At 35.3% G+C, this 15822-nt stretch overlaps 1 protein-coding gene across 3 annotated transcripts in view; it reads right to left on the bottom strand.

Annotated features, from left to right (window-relative positions):
• ano1a (anoctamin 1, calcium activated chloride channel a) overlaps window positions 1-15822 on the bottom strand; it is a 51030-nt gene that overhangs the window by 1786 nt on the left and 33422 nt on the right. For all 3 annotated transcript variants that reach the window (XM_065261585.1, XM_065261583.2, XM_065261584.1), the window contains 10 exons: window positions 15312-15386; window positions 12909-13110; window positions 12718-12829; window positions 12398-12455; window positions 12157-12257; window positions 7309-7445; window positions 5188-5340; window positions 3845-3897; window positions 2715-2899; window positions 2503-2608 (listed from right to left, as the gene is read on the bottom strand). In XM_065261585.1, the coding sequence (XP_065117657.1) occupies window positions 2503-2608; window positions 2715-2899; window positions 3845-3897; window positions 5188-5340; window positions 7309-7445; window positions 12157-12257; window positions 12398-12455; window positions 12718-12829; window positions 12909-13110; window positions 15312-15386 (1182 nt within the window). The remainder of the gene's footprint in view (window positions 1-2502; window positions 2609-2714; window positions 2900-3844; window positions 3898-5187; window positions 5341-7308; window positions 7446-12156; window positions 12258-12397; window positions 12456-12717; window positions 12830-12908; window positions 13111-15311; window positions 15387-15822) is intronic.

Genomic DNA, 15822 nt, shown 5'->3' with positions numbered 1-15822 from the left:
TGACCATGCTGTACTTTGGGATTTTCCAGTGACGTGACTATTAAAGCATGTTGTGAGATGCACCATATTGAAATTCAGGGCCGCCGTCAAGGGGGGTCATTCGCGGGCAGTGCCCCCCAAACAGGTTGTTGTGCCCCCCCCTACAAAGTTTTTTATTAATTTAATATATATCAAGAATTATTAAAATAAATTAAACATTGAATGTTTCATGACTTCTAATGTAATCAAATGAGGAAAAAATAATTTTAATTAAAATAGACCAGTTTCTCTGATTGGTTGTATTGCCGGGTCTCATGCGTCATTAGGTTTTAGCATATTTGTGACTTGATACTAGCAACGTGTTTTTTCGCGGCATTTTATGGATCGTGTAAAATATGGATATTAGAACATTTAAAACGAACCAGCACTGCTTCATCTGACTTCATGAAAACACAGACTGGCTCAAACTCAGAGATTAGAGGTCGAGGTGGAATTTACAAATCTACAGGACACTGTTTTAAGGAAGTTTATGTTCGTACACGCCGTCTTCAGCTATTTCAAAGGTAAGTTAGCGTTGTTTTAAATTACGTAAGCTTAAATGTGAAGAGTGGCTATAGACCGATAACAGCATTACGACGTGATTATGGTAAAGCGGCTTTTTTAAAGCTAGGACGCGGTGTGCGCTGCGCTATGAAACCCACTCATTTCAATGGCTTGCGCCGCGAGGGCGGTTTGTTGTTGCGTCGAGCAAAGCGCGAGCGCAGCGGAGCTCAGCTTGCGCTCACGCCGCGGTCGAAGTTCAATAGTTTTGCGCATAGTTTGTGGTCTTTTGCACTTTATACGGAAATGAGCTGACAGTCTGTACCAGTTGTATGAGTGTGTGCTTGCACTGTATTTGTTGTTTTAATGTCTTGTTTTTGCAAGTTTTCGTTGCTATTGCGTGCCCCCCCCGTTGGAAGCCAGGTGCCCCCCTGTTAGTTATGGTCTGGCGCCGGCTCTGTTGAAATGTATTAACCCTTATGGGTTGTTGAGGCCATTTTTGTTTTTTTATGTCTTAATTTGGCCACAACTTTCTCTGTGTTTTAGCAAATGGAATGATTTTTGGTGACAAATCTTATATATAATGAAATTTTTCAAAAACTCTAATTTACTTCCCTTTTGGGTTGTTCGTGTACAAAAAAGCCACTAAATTAAACAGCTGTAAAAATTGATCAGATGAATATTTTTTCCACATTTTCTTTCATAAATCTGTTAATCACCTTCGGTACTGATCAAAACTACCAAAATGCTTACAAAATTTCCATGCTTTTAACTCTTTAATTGCCAAGTTCATCAGTGGTGTCACTGATTTGATGACAAAAAACACACAAAATTACAGATTTTCAGTATAAAAAGTGATTGTGGACTGGATTTTTTAAAACTTTTTTTCACAGTCTTGGGCTTGTCAAAGATTGGTAAAAACATTGGCTTTGATGCATTTTTAGTTTTTGTGCAGCATCAGTTTTTATTTTTTTCTCCCTAATTAGTTGTTCGTGGCTTTTTTTTCCCCATTGACTTCCATTATAACCAAATTTTTTGATTGCAAAGCCATGACTTATTATAATGCATTTTTGATTGTTGGATGGTTTTTCCTTTTGCTAAGAGGTAAAATTTGTCATTTTTACTGTTGATCACCATGTTGCACCATTAACCCTTTAGTAGACCTGTGCTGAAAAACAGAGCTTAATCTCTGGCTTGTACATTGAGTTATATGGAGTATAACAGCATATTTGTGTGTGTGTGTGTGTCTGTGTGTGTCTGTGTGTGTGGTTGTACGCACTCTCTCTCTCTCTCTCTCTCTCTCTCTCTCTCTCTCTCTCTCTCTCTCTCTCTCTCTCATATATGCTGTTAAACTCCATATAACTCAATGTACAAGCCAGAAATTAAGCTCTGTTTTTTGCACAGGCCTACTAAAGGGTTAATGGTGCCACATGGTGATCAACATTAAAAATGACAACTTTCACCTCTTAGCAAAAGGAAAAACAGCAAACAATTAAGAATGCATGTTAATAAGGTCTCATGGCTTTGCAATCAAAAAATGTAGTTATAATGGAAGTCAATGGGGCAAAAGCAGTAAATGAGAGAGAAAAACACTGATCCTGCACAAAAACAAAAAATGCATCAAAGCCAATGGTTTTACTAATCTTTGGCATGCCCAAGACTATGAAAAAGGTCCACAATCACTTTTTACATTGAAAATCTGTCAATGTGTGTGTTTTTTCCCAAATCAGAGACACCACTTATGAACTTGGCAATTAAAGAGTTAAAATCATGGACATTTTGTTAACATTTGGTAGTTTTGATCAGTACTGAGGTTGATTAACAGATTTATGAAAAAAAGGGAAAAAATTTAATCTGATAATTTTTAAAGCCGTTTAATTTAGTGACCTTTTTTGTACACGAACAACCCGAAAGGGAAGTGAATTTGAACAACCCACAATCTTGGGTTACAATCGTCCATATATGAATATGGTGATAACTTGCCTGAAAGACGATGACGAATGCTAGCCGGGCTGCCAGAATGGCCCAGAATTCTCTTGAGAACTCATACGGTGTGTCAGACCATGGAGGATCCCTGTAATCTTTATATCTAGACACAACATAAACACAAATACTTGTCAAATTGGGTACACTGAAACAAGGAAATTACAAACTCCAATAAAAACAGACTTTGTGAACGAAACTGATACGAGTACCTGCAAATGTCCACTTTGTAGCCCAGGTTAAACGGCTCCAAGGGTTCTGTGCCAGGCTGGAAGTGACTTACATTGAAAGATGAGAGGGTGTGGTTGACAAAGCCATGCAGAGTCCCATCTGGACTATACATGTACTGATAAACCAGGCGTGGAATGAAGTCAGATGTGAATGCGATAACAAACGCCTGTGAAATGACAAAGCATAATTTACTTTCAGAAAATCTTTTCTGATCTCTAGACCTGCTTATATACAACTATGTGAATGACTTGAACCCTATCAGGACCTGAAAAGGGCTTTCCGTGGTATTGCTGCGTAACGATTAATCGCAACTAATCGTTTGCAGAATAAAAGTTTTGGTTTACATCATATATGTGTTTACTGTGTATAATAACTATGTTAAATTAAATACACACACATATGCATGTATAATTTTAAGCATTTTTTAAATGTATATATTATATATTCATTTTATTAATCGCGATTAGTTGCGATTAATCGTTATGCAGCCCTAGTCCATCGATGGTCCCTATCCAACCTGACCGAGCTTGAGAGGATTTGCCAAGAAGAATTGACAGAAAATCGCCAAATCCAGGTGTGCAAAGCTTGTTGCGTCATATAAAAAAGACTCTCGGCTGTACCTGCTGCCAAAAATGCCTTAACTAAGTATTGAGTAAAGGGCCTGAATACTTATTTAAATGAGGTCTTTCTTTTAAAAATATTTTCAGACAAACATTTCTAAAACTCTGTTTTCACTTTGTCATTATGGGATACTGACTATATAATGAGAAAAATTGAAATTAAACAATAATAGTATCCGGCTGCAACAACAAAATCGAAAAAAGAGAAGCGGGTCTGAATACTTCTGTGAATGCAGCGTTTAAAGTATCGCTCCTTCAATGCAAGTCAAAATTATTTTCTTGCCCATTTTATTATCGCCAGAGTATCTCAACAAACCAAATAAGATGATATTCATGTCAACAGCACCAATGTATGATTTAGCAAAAAGCAAAAATGTACTTCAGTGCTATAATCTTTAGCAGTGCTTTATTTACTTTAACCATTTATTGTGAAACAGCACAGTCCTATTTTCCTAATTTTTTAACTATCATACATGAAATATCAAACCTACATTAACAATGACGGCTACTTTACTCAGACCTCTGAGAAGATTGTACCAGATTCCTAAAAGACAGAGAAAACAAAAATCAGAAGAGGGGTTGACACAATGAATAAAACTCACTGTATTATACTATCTAACAAATTCAGCAGAAATGGAAGTGCATTAATTTATAATTGACGTAATAATTTGACTTTTTCTGTATTATAGTAATGAGAACAAGATCCATTTTAATGACAGTAATGTGGAAGGTTGCATATTAAAATTCTCAAGTAAATAATGTCACCCCACCAAAAAAATTATAATTTAGAGATTTAACTGTACAAAACCCGAACAGGCTTTTTTAAGTAACATAATTGTAAAAAAATAAAAAATTACTTAAATGAATATTTAAAGATACAGTACAACCACTAGATGGCGATAAATGGCTGTCATAAAAGAAACAGTCAAAGTTAAAGGCGCAGTTCACCCAAAGCTAGTTATTATGATAAAGTTTAAGATATGGACATTTGTATTACAAAATTGCATCGATTGCCCTCAGAAGCCCTTTATTAACTCACTGAAGCTGTGTGGATTACTTTTGTAAAGGATGAATGGACGTTTTTGGGATTCAAAATCAGAAGCACCATTTACTACCATTATAAAGCTTTATTAGAGCATTTTCTAATATAACTTATGTTTGTCTGAAATGTGATATTTATACATCTCTGATGGCCTGAGGGCAAGTAAATAGGGTAATTTTCATTTTTGGCTGAACTATCCCTTTAAGATACCTTGTTGTTAGCGGCATAAAAAAGTGACATCATCCCTCAGGATGATCTAGTGCGTGTTGTGCGGTTGTGCTAAGTGTTTTTACACCCATTATAACCTTATTATCACTTCCAGTAATTATATATCATCTAAACTAGTGTTTATATTATAAAGTCTTGTTCCCATAAAAATTGCAACATCTAGCACCACTAAATACAACCTTAAGACCCTTAATGTGGCCTTAAGTTAACAGACACATGTTTACTTTTTTAGTATTCACCCATGTTTTAAAGTCTTCCCTATTAAAAAGTTATTGAAGTTTCATTTCTTAAGAAAGAAATGCAGAAAATCATTTACATTTGTACATTTACTAAATACTTTTATCTAAAGTGACAGTGATTTCAAGCTATATATTTTATGAGTATGTGTGTATACACTTATATAACAGGCTTATTTATTTATACAGCTTTTTATACCTTTAAGTTTTTTAATGCATTTTAAATGTCAATGTCAAGAGCCCACATGCAATATTCTCCATCACCATTAGGTGTCAGTACAATCTTATAAAACTGATACTAAGTGAAGATGGGTGTGCAGATACTGACCGATGTCTTTGGCTCTGACGGCGATGGGTCTTCTCAGTTCAGTGACAAACTTTTTGGCGTCAAGGCGGATCTCAATGATGTTATTGAGAAGGGCAAAAAGGGGGGCCAGTGGAAAAGAAGCCACAAACAAGGTCACCATCCCAAACTGGATGACTAGATAAGAGAAGAAAAACAACACCGTCAAACTTCCATAGAAGCTTTCTCTGAAATACAACACACACAATTACTCATAAATATATGCTGAGAACATATTGGTTGTACAAACAAATGCCTGTCCTCCGCAGGGTCACAAGCAATATTACATCAAACAGAGAAATAAATCAGATGTATACATGCTGGGAAACACTTTTAATGTCACCGTGAGGAAAAAATAGGGTGAATTTTGTATTCATTGCAATATTTTTATAATAGTTTCTGCAGCAAATCATTTTCAGATCTGCCTTTTGTGCGGACCTTAAGATCAAACCAAAAACCAAGAGTATTTCAAAAGAGATTGCATCTTCAAATGAGCCTAAGGGCAATGCATTTCTCTTGGGGTTTCCTCTTATATCTTTTTGAATCATTTTCTTTCCCAGATATTTCTACTGTAGCTGTTGGCCTAGAGTCCCATAAATAATAAATAAATAAATAAATAAATAAATAAATAAATAAATAAATAAAAAAATAAATAAATAAATAAATAAATAATTAAATAAATAAATAAATAAATAAATAAATAATTAAATAAAAAAATAAATAAATAAATAAATAAATAAATATATATATAAAAATCCAAAAAAGATTCTGGACCAAAATGATTATTCTGCATATGTGTTACATTTTCATGACAGGATTATTATTTTTATTATTATGATATTATTTTAAGATAACACTTTACAATAAGGTTGTATTTGTTAACATTAGTAATGCATTAGCTAACATGAACTATATCAGCATAATGTTCATGTTAGTTAATGCCAATACAGCTGTTAGTGTGAGTTCATTTTAATACTAAATGCTGAAGTTAATATAAACCAAGATTAATAAATGTTGAAAAACGATCAAAGAGCTCAGATACAAAACCATCTAAGTGCGTCTGATAGGTTTTAATTTTTTTCTTAATAGATTCTGCTAACAAACCGGTATTTCTAAATAGCCGGAGGCCGTGATTAAGCCAATTTGAAGTGAAAGTATTTGATGCGAAAGTATTTAATGAATGTATATTACGTGCCGAGAGCATTCGGTTCAAATCATTATCTCATTCTGACATATGGAGCTCATTAATTGTAGTGCATTATTAAACCATAGGGCTGTTAAATGCTTTATTCTGATTGGTTGATAAATGTTGCACGGGTGTGCATTATTTTTCGATTACTGCACACCTGACCTGTCAAATGTCTTAAAATAACCACCAGAGCAATGTTTGTGGTAACTGTGGTATAAGCGTTAATTGACTTCGCTTCACGTCGTGCCGCATTATTACCTTGGGTGTGCATAATTCAAAGGCCTGTCGTCAATTATTCCTTAATTAAAAAATACAACCTTACTGTAAAGTCTTAACCAATATTTTTTAGCAATTTTATAGTAAAGTCTACCTGTATTTTATATTTTAAAAAGAATGATCCATTTTAGTTTTTAATCCCTGCTCAGTAATGAAAACATTTCCATGCTCCATCAGAAAGAGAGATGGAGGGTAAGATAGAAGGCCGGATAGATGAGGGGGTGGCATGTTATTAATGAATGCAGGCCAGAACTAAATCTCATAATCTCACATCACTGGACCCATAATGCCTCTGTGTTAGCAGAAGGCCGGCCCACGCTGTAGCAGAGATGAGGAGGTGCCAGCAACACACGCATATAAACCACAACAGATCCTTCACAGAACAGACGTGCATCTGCCTCTTTACCACGCACAACGGCTTGCCTACAAATTAAGCATCAGTAATAGTGCTTCAAATAGAAAAGATGTTGGGAGACTAAATAAATCTGTTGAGTTGCGTTCAGGCATTTCAATTAGTGGGAATGGACTCAATTATTCATACGATGAGGTTGTAATTACAGTAGATCTCTGATAAAGCCGTATTGCTGCAGGACTACGAGAGCGCAAACAAATGTTTGTGTATTTGTATGGGTGTGACTCACTCATTTCCATATACTCCGGGTTGAGTCCGACAAAGGGCCCTAGGAAGTGGTCCTTCTCGTGGCGCTGAAGCGTTTTGTTTAGCTCTTCCTGCTGCTTCTTGTCCATCTTGCGTTGTCGGAAATATTTCTTCAGTTTACTGTAAGATATGCAAATAATAAAAAAGAATAGTTTTGCACAGATATGGATGATTTAGAGAATACAAGCGTGTCTGTTCAATGACGTGTCAACAAGAATCTGCACTCGCCACATTCCATAGAGCTCCATACATTTTCGAGGAAGCTAAACACCAATCATTCCTAAAGTCTGACTGTTGTGTTACGCTAAAAACATTTGGCCTAAAGCCAGGTGCACACTGTACAATAAATTTAGTCCAAAATGGTATAAAAGCAGTCACTGGGAAGGTACCCTTTATAAAGGTCCTTATATGTACCATTTACACTGCAAAAAATGATTTTAAAAAAAAGTATTTTTGTTCTAAAAACTAGACTTATTTTCTTGGGTCGTTTTGCTCATCAAGAAAAAGCATCTTAATTTAAGAATTTTAGGAAATAAGAAATACTACGAATTTTTTTTCTTGAAAATAATTGTGTAGATACATATATGCACTGCAAAAAATTATTTTCAAGAAAAAAAATCTTAGTATTTTTGTCTTGTTTTCAATAAAAATATCTAAAAATTCTTAAATTAAGATGGGTTTTCTTGATGAGCAAAATGACCCAAGAAAATTATTCTAGTTTTTAGACCAAAAATATCAAATTTGAGTGATTTTGGGCATAAAACAAGCAAAAAAATCTACCAATGGGGTAAACAAATTTTTCTTGAATTTAGTGTTTCAGAAAAATTTTCAAGATTTTTTTGCTTACTCCATTGGCAGTTCTTTTGCTTGTTTTATGCCCAAAATCACTCAAATTTGATATTTTTGGTCTAAAAACTAGACTTATTTTCTTGGGTCATTTTGGTCATCAAGAAAAAGCATCTTCATTTAAGAATTTTAGGAAATAAGAAATACTAAGAATTTTTTTCTTGAAAATAATTGTGTAGATACATATATGCACTGCAAAAAATTATTTTCAAGAAAAAAAAATCTTAGTATTTTTGTCTTGTTTTCAATAAAAATATATCTAAAAATTCTTAAATTAAGATGGGTTTTCTTGATGAGCAAAATGACCCAAGAAAATAATTCTAGTTTTAGACCAAAAATATCAAATTGAAGTGATTTTGGGCATAAAACAAGCAAAAAAATCTACCAATGGGGTAAGCAAATTTTTCTTGAATTTAGTGTTTCAGAAAAATTTTCAAGATTTTTTTGCTTACTCCATTGGCAGTTCTTTTGCTTGTTTTATGCCCAAAATGACTTAAATTTGATATTTTTGGTCTAAAAACTAGACTTATTTTCTTGGGTAATTTTGCTCATCAAGAAAAAGCATCTTAATTTAAGAATTTTAGGAAATAATAATGGCATTTTTTTTCTTGAAAATAATTGTGTAGATACATATATGCACTGCAAAAAATTATTTTCAAGAAAAAAAAATCTTAGTATTTTTGTCTTGTTTTCAATAAAAATATCTAAAAATTCTTAAATTAAGATGGGTTTTCTTGATGAGCAAAATGACCTAAGAAAATTATTCTAGTTTTTAGACCAAAAATATCAAATTTAAGTGATTTTGGGCATAAAACAAGCAAAAAAATCTACCAATGGGGTAAGCTATTTTTTCTTGAATTTAGTGTTTCAGAAAAATTTTCAAGATTTTTTTGCTTACTCCATTGGCAGTTCTTTTGCTTGTTTTATGCCCAAAATCACTTAAATTTGATATTTTTGGTCTAAAAACTAGATTTATTTTCTTGGGTCGTTTTGCTCACCAAGAAAAAGCATCTTAATTTAAGAATTTTTAGATATTTTTACTGAAAACAAGACAAAAATACTAAGATTTTTTTTTCTTGAAAATCATTTTATACCTTTGATGTACTAATATTCTCTCTTCGGGAAAAAAGGGAATTTTAAGACCCAGTCCTGCAGCGTGACTTCGATGATGACTTATAATGTAAAACTCCTGCCATACGAGTTTTGACTGCCGTACACTTTGACAATAATGAGATCCCACAGCGTGATAGGGCTCATAGCTGAGATCGTGTTCGTGTAGTCTTATATTCAACAATCATAAAGGTATATTAAAAACCACACAGTGTGCAATCTGGATATTCAAATTGGACCTGCTGCACTGCTTACAATTTGGTTTAAGGTTGAACATCATAAATCCCAACTACATTTGTTTGAAAATGCTTAGTAGCCAATATATTTGCATTTGCCCAAAAACACCTAACAATGTTTTTGTAAGCATTGCAAAAATGGGAAGAAGGGATTGCACTTTTCATCAAAAAATGAAAATGACCTAATAATTTGCCTTAATGCTATCCTGGGAGTTTGACTTTCCTTTTTCAGATGAACACATTTAGAGCCAGGTTTACCACACAGGAGTGCAATTTTAATAAAGCGCAGATGGGAGTGAAAATGCCTGCGGGTGATGTCTGCGCTGACAACACGGAGGTTAAAGAACACATGTATTTCCATAATGACCAACGTTAGGGTGACCATACGTGCCATTCTTCCCGGACGCGTCCTGTCCAGGATTTCGGGTACGTCTTCCGGAAGTCATATTTGTTGACCGCATACGTCATAGAGGTTTATTATTATTATTACAGAAAAGCAACCGTTACATTTTAAGGTAAGAATGAAACTACGATTGCATGTTTTTAACTGAAAGGCGTATGCGGTCAACAAATACGACTTCTGGAAGACACACCAAAAACCTGGACAGGACGCATCCGAGAAGAATGGCACATATGAACACCCTAACCAACGTAATGTACCAAGAGCAATGCGAATTAGCATACGGTTTAAGAGAAACCCATTTAATTGCTAAAATAATGTTATTTTGTGTATTTGGTATAAAACAATGTGTTTGCGCATTATTACACATTATTTTCCTTATACCGTAAATTTTTATAGCTCCAGATATCCCTGTCTTCCTCAAACACTTTGATTTTGTACAAAACTCATTGATCTGACAACCGTTGTGTCCCTGATTGGCCAGCTAACCTGTGCGTTGTGATTAGTCTGAATACCTCTGACGTCAGCCGGAAATGTGACGCTCCTTACCATGTTTGAAAGATTGGGTCACTCACAATGCAATGCCAACAGGAGTTAATTTAGTCCCCTACTAAAGAAAGGGGACTACTTTCATGTGCATTATAATATCATTGTGCCTGCTGCAACCATAGTACAACAGGAAAGTGATTATTACGCCAGAATGAGAGTATAGTTCCTTATCAAATCTGCCTAGAAAATCACAACTTTTAATTTTCTGTCTTAGTACACGATGTAACTACAGAAGAGTCAAGTTTTAAATAGGAAAAATAGCGAAACTCTTTGGTTATTTTTTGAGCTCGATGCTAATGGTCTATTCAGATTCAATGGATTATGCTAAGCTATGCTAAAAGTGCTAGCGCCAGACCCGGAGATGGATGGATTCCAAAATGGTAAGATTCAAATGTTTAACTTTAGGGGAGCGGGAAAATTAGCATATTTTCAAAAAAAACCTGTCTTCGTACAGCAGTGATTTTTATTTTCCACAAGGTATTTGTTGCAGAGGTCACTTTAGTCACTAGCCAGACCGATAAACAAGCACAGACCTGAACTTGAAACCAGTGAAACGTCTATAACTCTAAATGTGTTAGTCGCAAAAGAAAGTCATATATAAAGTCTCTTTTATGAAAAGGTAATGCAAGGCATTTCCAACTTCCATGCTTAAAGGATTAGTCCATTTTCTTAAAAAAAAAAAAAATCCAGATAATTTACTCACCACCATGTCACCCAAAATGTTGATGTCTTTCTTTGTTCAGCCGAGAAGAAATTATGTTTTTTGAGGAAAACATTCCAGGATTTTTCTCATTTTAATGGACTTTAATGGACCCCAACACTTAACAGTTTTAATGCAGTTTAAAATTGCAGTTTCAAAGGACTCTAAACGATCTCAAACGAGGCATAAGGGTCTTATCTAGCGAAACGATTGTCATTTTTGATAAGAAAAATAAAAAATATGCACTTTTAAACCACAACTTCTCGTCTTCCTCCGGCTGTGTGACGAGCCAGCGCGACCTCACGTAGTTGTGTAATGACGTAGAAAGGTCACGTGTTACATATATGAAACGCACATTTGCGGACCATTTTAAACAATAAACTGAAACAAAGACATTAATTAGTATCATTCCACATACAACAACATCTTAACGGTCCTCGTTCTCTACATTTATAAACACTGGGGCGAGTTTCGCATACGTCATCTGCGACCTCTTGACGTGATGATGTATTACGTGAGGTCGCGCAGGTGCCTCACTGGACCAGAGGAAGATGAGAAGTTGTTGTTTAAAAGTGCATATTTTTTATTTCTTATGACAATCGTTCGCTAGATAAGACCCTCATGCACCGTTTGGGATCGTTTAAAGTCCTTTGAAACGGCAATTTTAAACTGCATTAAAACTGTAAAGTGTTGGGGTCCAATAAAATCCATTAAAATGAGAAAAATCTTAGAATGTTTTCCTCAAAAAACATAACTTCTTCTCGACTGAACAAAGAAAGACATCAACATTTTGGATGACATGGTGGTGAGTAAATTATCTGGATTAATCCTTTAAAATAACAACAACAGCTGATCCATAAAATCTACGATGTCACATAAAGGTACAAACCACATCTATAACATGTACTTTACAGTGGGAACAGTTTATTATCACACCTTTCTAATCGCTGGAGGTTTATTGTTTTGCATGTGTTTTATGGGTGTACTCACGGAAGGCCAATCTCAAACAGGTTGTTCTGGATGAGCTGCTTTCCAAGCATGGTAATGCAAAGCTGAATACATAACTCCATCAGACACCCGGCATGAGCGCACTTCAGGGGAAAACATCGAGAGAATCAAGTCACAAGAAAGCTGACTGACTACACACCTACACGCTTGTCAGTCATCAGTGCAAAGGTAACCAAGTTCATAGACACAAACACACACAATGAAGTAAAAACCAGACATGTACCTCTTCCATACGGAAATTGCCCAGAACGTAAATGTATTTGCCTGGACGTCCAATCAACCTGAAGGAAACAGGAAGGTCAAGAATGGATGCCAATGCATACAGTAGATGCTAGTGGAGATGTCAAAGTCTATTGAAATAACAAGACTGCTGTCTCTGGAGGGTGTTTTTTATAAATCGGTCACTGTCTTCAGTTAAGACGATGCCTTTAAAAGCCTGTCTTATAGATTAATATGGAAAATCTATTGTAGATTTGTTAATAACATTAAAACTATACTGTATGAAGTATCAGGTTGGTATACGGTTGACACCAAAGCGCTCACCTGCCTCTGAAGAACGCCAGGTACACAATTGGGGTAAATGCGTTTGCAAACTTCAAAACGAATGCCTTGAAGATCAGCCTTTCTTCAAAGCTTTTGTCCGTTTTTGGCACCTCTGATGGGTTGAAAACAAGGGAGTGTGTAAAGGTTTGTTTTTGCAAACGAAATGACCAGACAATAGCAAGCAGACGTACCGAGAATTGTAAGCCAGCGGGCGATCGCGCCATAGATCTCGTCCATGATGATGATGATGATGAGGTTGATGAGGGCAGCGGTGGTTTTCACAGTGGCTCGTACGTTAGTTCTGAACGTGGTTGTGGAGCTCATGTGCAGGGCAGTCTTAATGGAGATCCTGTACAGCACCACGCCAAACACGATGGCCAACGTAACAAAGATCTACGTTGAGCACACACACACAGTAAAGACCCAAAAACTAAAAAGATAACTATAACAATAACTCTTATAAGTTTAAATTAGAATTGATTTTGAATGGCTGTTAACATGACAAAAAATGCTAGGTTGTTTTAACCCATGGTTGGGTCAAATATGGTTTATCAAATGCGTCGATATCTGTCTCAACTATGTGCAGAAATAACCAGGCATTTTCAGAGTGATTGTGTTATTGTTCATCAGCTAGTTCATTACTTTTTTGTGAATATGAAGACTAGCGGCTACCGCTGTCGGTGGTGTTGTCACATCATTCAGCATTACAGAGCCGCCAGCTGTTGATGCGATTTATTACAGTCAAGAAAACATGAATACAATACAATACAATACTGTGCATGGATGGATAAATGTATATCGTTTTTTAGTGATATATTATCTAGTACTATAATATCTTCATTCAAAAGTTTTATTTCTGCATTCTTTTTCTGTTTGAGAAAAGACTGAAAATGATATTGCTGGTCCTTAGTATTTCATCATTATGTTACAATTTCTTATCTTTTGTTAGACTATTATTGTATTAATTTGTCTTCAATAATTGCACAAGGCTAAACAATGTTTCCTGAGTTCTGGCTTAAAGAGACACTTGAAAAAAATAAAATAATAAATTAAACATTTAAAACATTTGATTTTTCCCTTTTTGGAATCTATTGAGCCGATCTCCGGGTCTGGAAAATAAAAAGTTGTGATTTTCTAGGCAGATATGGCTAGGAACTATACTCTCATTTCAGCGTAATACTCAAGGACTTTGTTGCCGTAACATGGCTGCAGGAGGCGTAGTGATATTACGCAGTGCTCGAAAATAGTCCCCTGCCATTGAAGGATACTAAGGGGACTATTTTCGGGAACTGCGTATTAGTCCTTGATTATTACACCAGAATAAGAGTATAGATCCTAGCCATATCTGCCTAGAAAATCACAACTTTTAATTTTCTGTCAGTCTTAGTACACGATGTAACTACAGAAGAGTCAAGTTTAAAATAGGAAAAATATCGAAACTCTTTGGTTATTTTTTAGAGCAATGCTAATGGTCTAATCAGATTCAATGGATTATGCTAAGCTATGCTAAAAGTGCTAGCGCCAGGTCCGGAGATCAGCTGAATGGATTCCAAAACGGTAAAAATCAAATGATTAACTCTAGGGGAGCTGGCAAATTAGCATATTTTCAAAAAAAAGGGGAGTGTCCCTTTAATGGCACATTTATAAATGTTTAGCTTGTAAAAGCTTTTGTGTGTTTTGCTGTTGGCTGATGTTCAGCCAAAACCCTTTTTGCATTAATTTTAGGTTGAATGTTGGCCAATGCTCATACACCATATCTTATACAGTACATGATAAGGGTGGAGGGTGGTTGGCGCCCACATCTACAGTGGCAAAAAAAAGTATCTGGTTTCTACTGTGATTTGCCATAAAATGTGATTTGATCCTCATCTTGGTCACAACAATAGTATAAGCACTGACAACACACAAATAATTGTAGTTTCTTGTGTCTTTTTTGAAACTATTAAACATTTACAGTGCTGGAGGAAAATGTAAGTGAACCTTTTGATTTAATAGCTTGTTGAATGTCCTTTGGCAGCAATTACTTCAAGCAAGCGCTTTCTGTAGTTTTTAACTTTATTGTGTATTCTGCGTTGTGCTTTAGGAGTCATCTTGGCTGTGCATCCACTTCTAGGAAGGGTAGATACAGTATAGACAATTTGTCTAACTGTAGACTGATGGATGTCTAAACATTTTGAGATTGTTTTGTATCCCTTTTCGGCCTAATGGAGTGCAACAACTCTTGATGGGATATCTTTAGAGATTAATGGTTCAAAGTTGCACTAAACCTTTTAACTAATTTTATTAATTGGATTCCAGTTTGCCAGCTACTAAATAAATTGGCTTTCATTAAAGTAATTAGTCTATGGGTTCACTTACATTTTCCTTCAGCACTGTAAATGTTTAATGGGTGTTTTCAAAAAAGACCAGAAACTAAAGAAACTAAACATATATATTTTTTGTGTTGTCAGCTTATGCACATTGTGTTTGTCTATTGTTATGACCCAGATGAGGATCAAATCACACTTTTTAAATAATAATTTAGTACACATCTGGTTACTTGGCTTTTACATTATAGTACTTTATCAAAAAATAACATATGAACTAAGTCTTACCAAAAACGTCATCATGATGATAATGGTCATATATGCTGGCATTCTGTCTGTACATGTCAGTTTCTCTTTTACTGCCTAGAACAAAATCAGAACACAAATTATAATCCAGGGACGACCAAACACACACACACCCACAATACTGCTGTAAACACAAGAGCTCATCCTCAACAGTACAGTACCTTCAGCGGCCCTATGTGATGATTTTGCTTTAGTAGGGCAGACGGAGCCAAGTCGAGCAGAACAAATACAACCCTCAAGACAAGACTCACAGCTGTGCGGTCACATCACATTTATACAGACCGCAACTGGGTCAACATGCACTGAGCATAATGCTCCATAATCCAGACTACATTATAAAAGCAAACCTGGCATGTGTAAATCAACAGATAAAAATAATACGAGAGTCAACATTTGTGCTTCGCCACACATTGCATATAAGGGCTTAAAGCCTGGTTCACACCGCAAACAAAAACGCCTATTCAGATGTCCTGTAAATGTGTGTGATAATTGT

This window comes from Paramisgurnus dabryanus, chromosome 2 (genome assembly GCF_030506205.2).
Source record: "Paramisgurnus dabryanus chromosome 2, PD_genome_1.1, whole genome shotgun sequence".
Classification (NCBI taxonomy): Eukaryota; Metazoa; Chordata; class Actinopteri; order Cypriniformes; family Cobitidae; genus Paramisgurnus; species Paramisgurnus dabryanus.
Note: the sequence above shows the minus strand (reverse complement) of the source record. Positions and strands in the feature narration are given on the sequence as shown.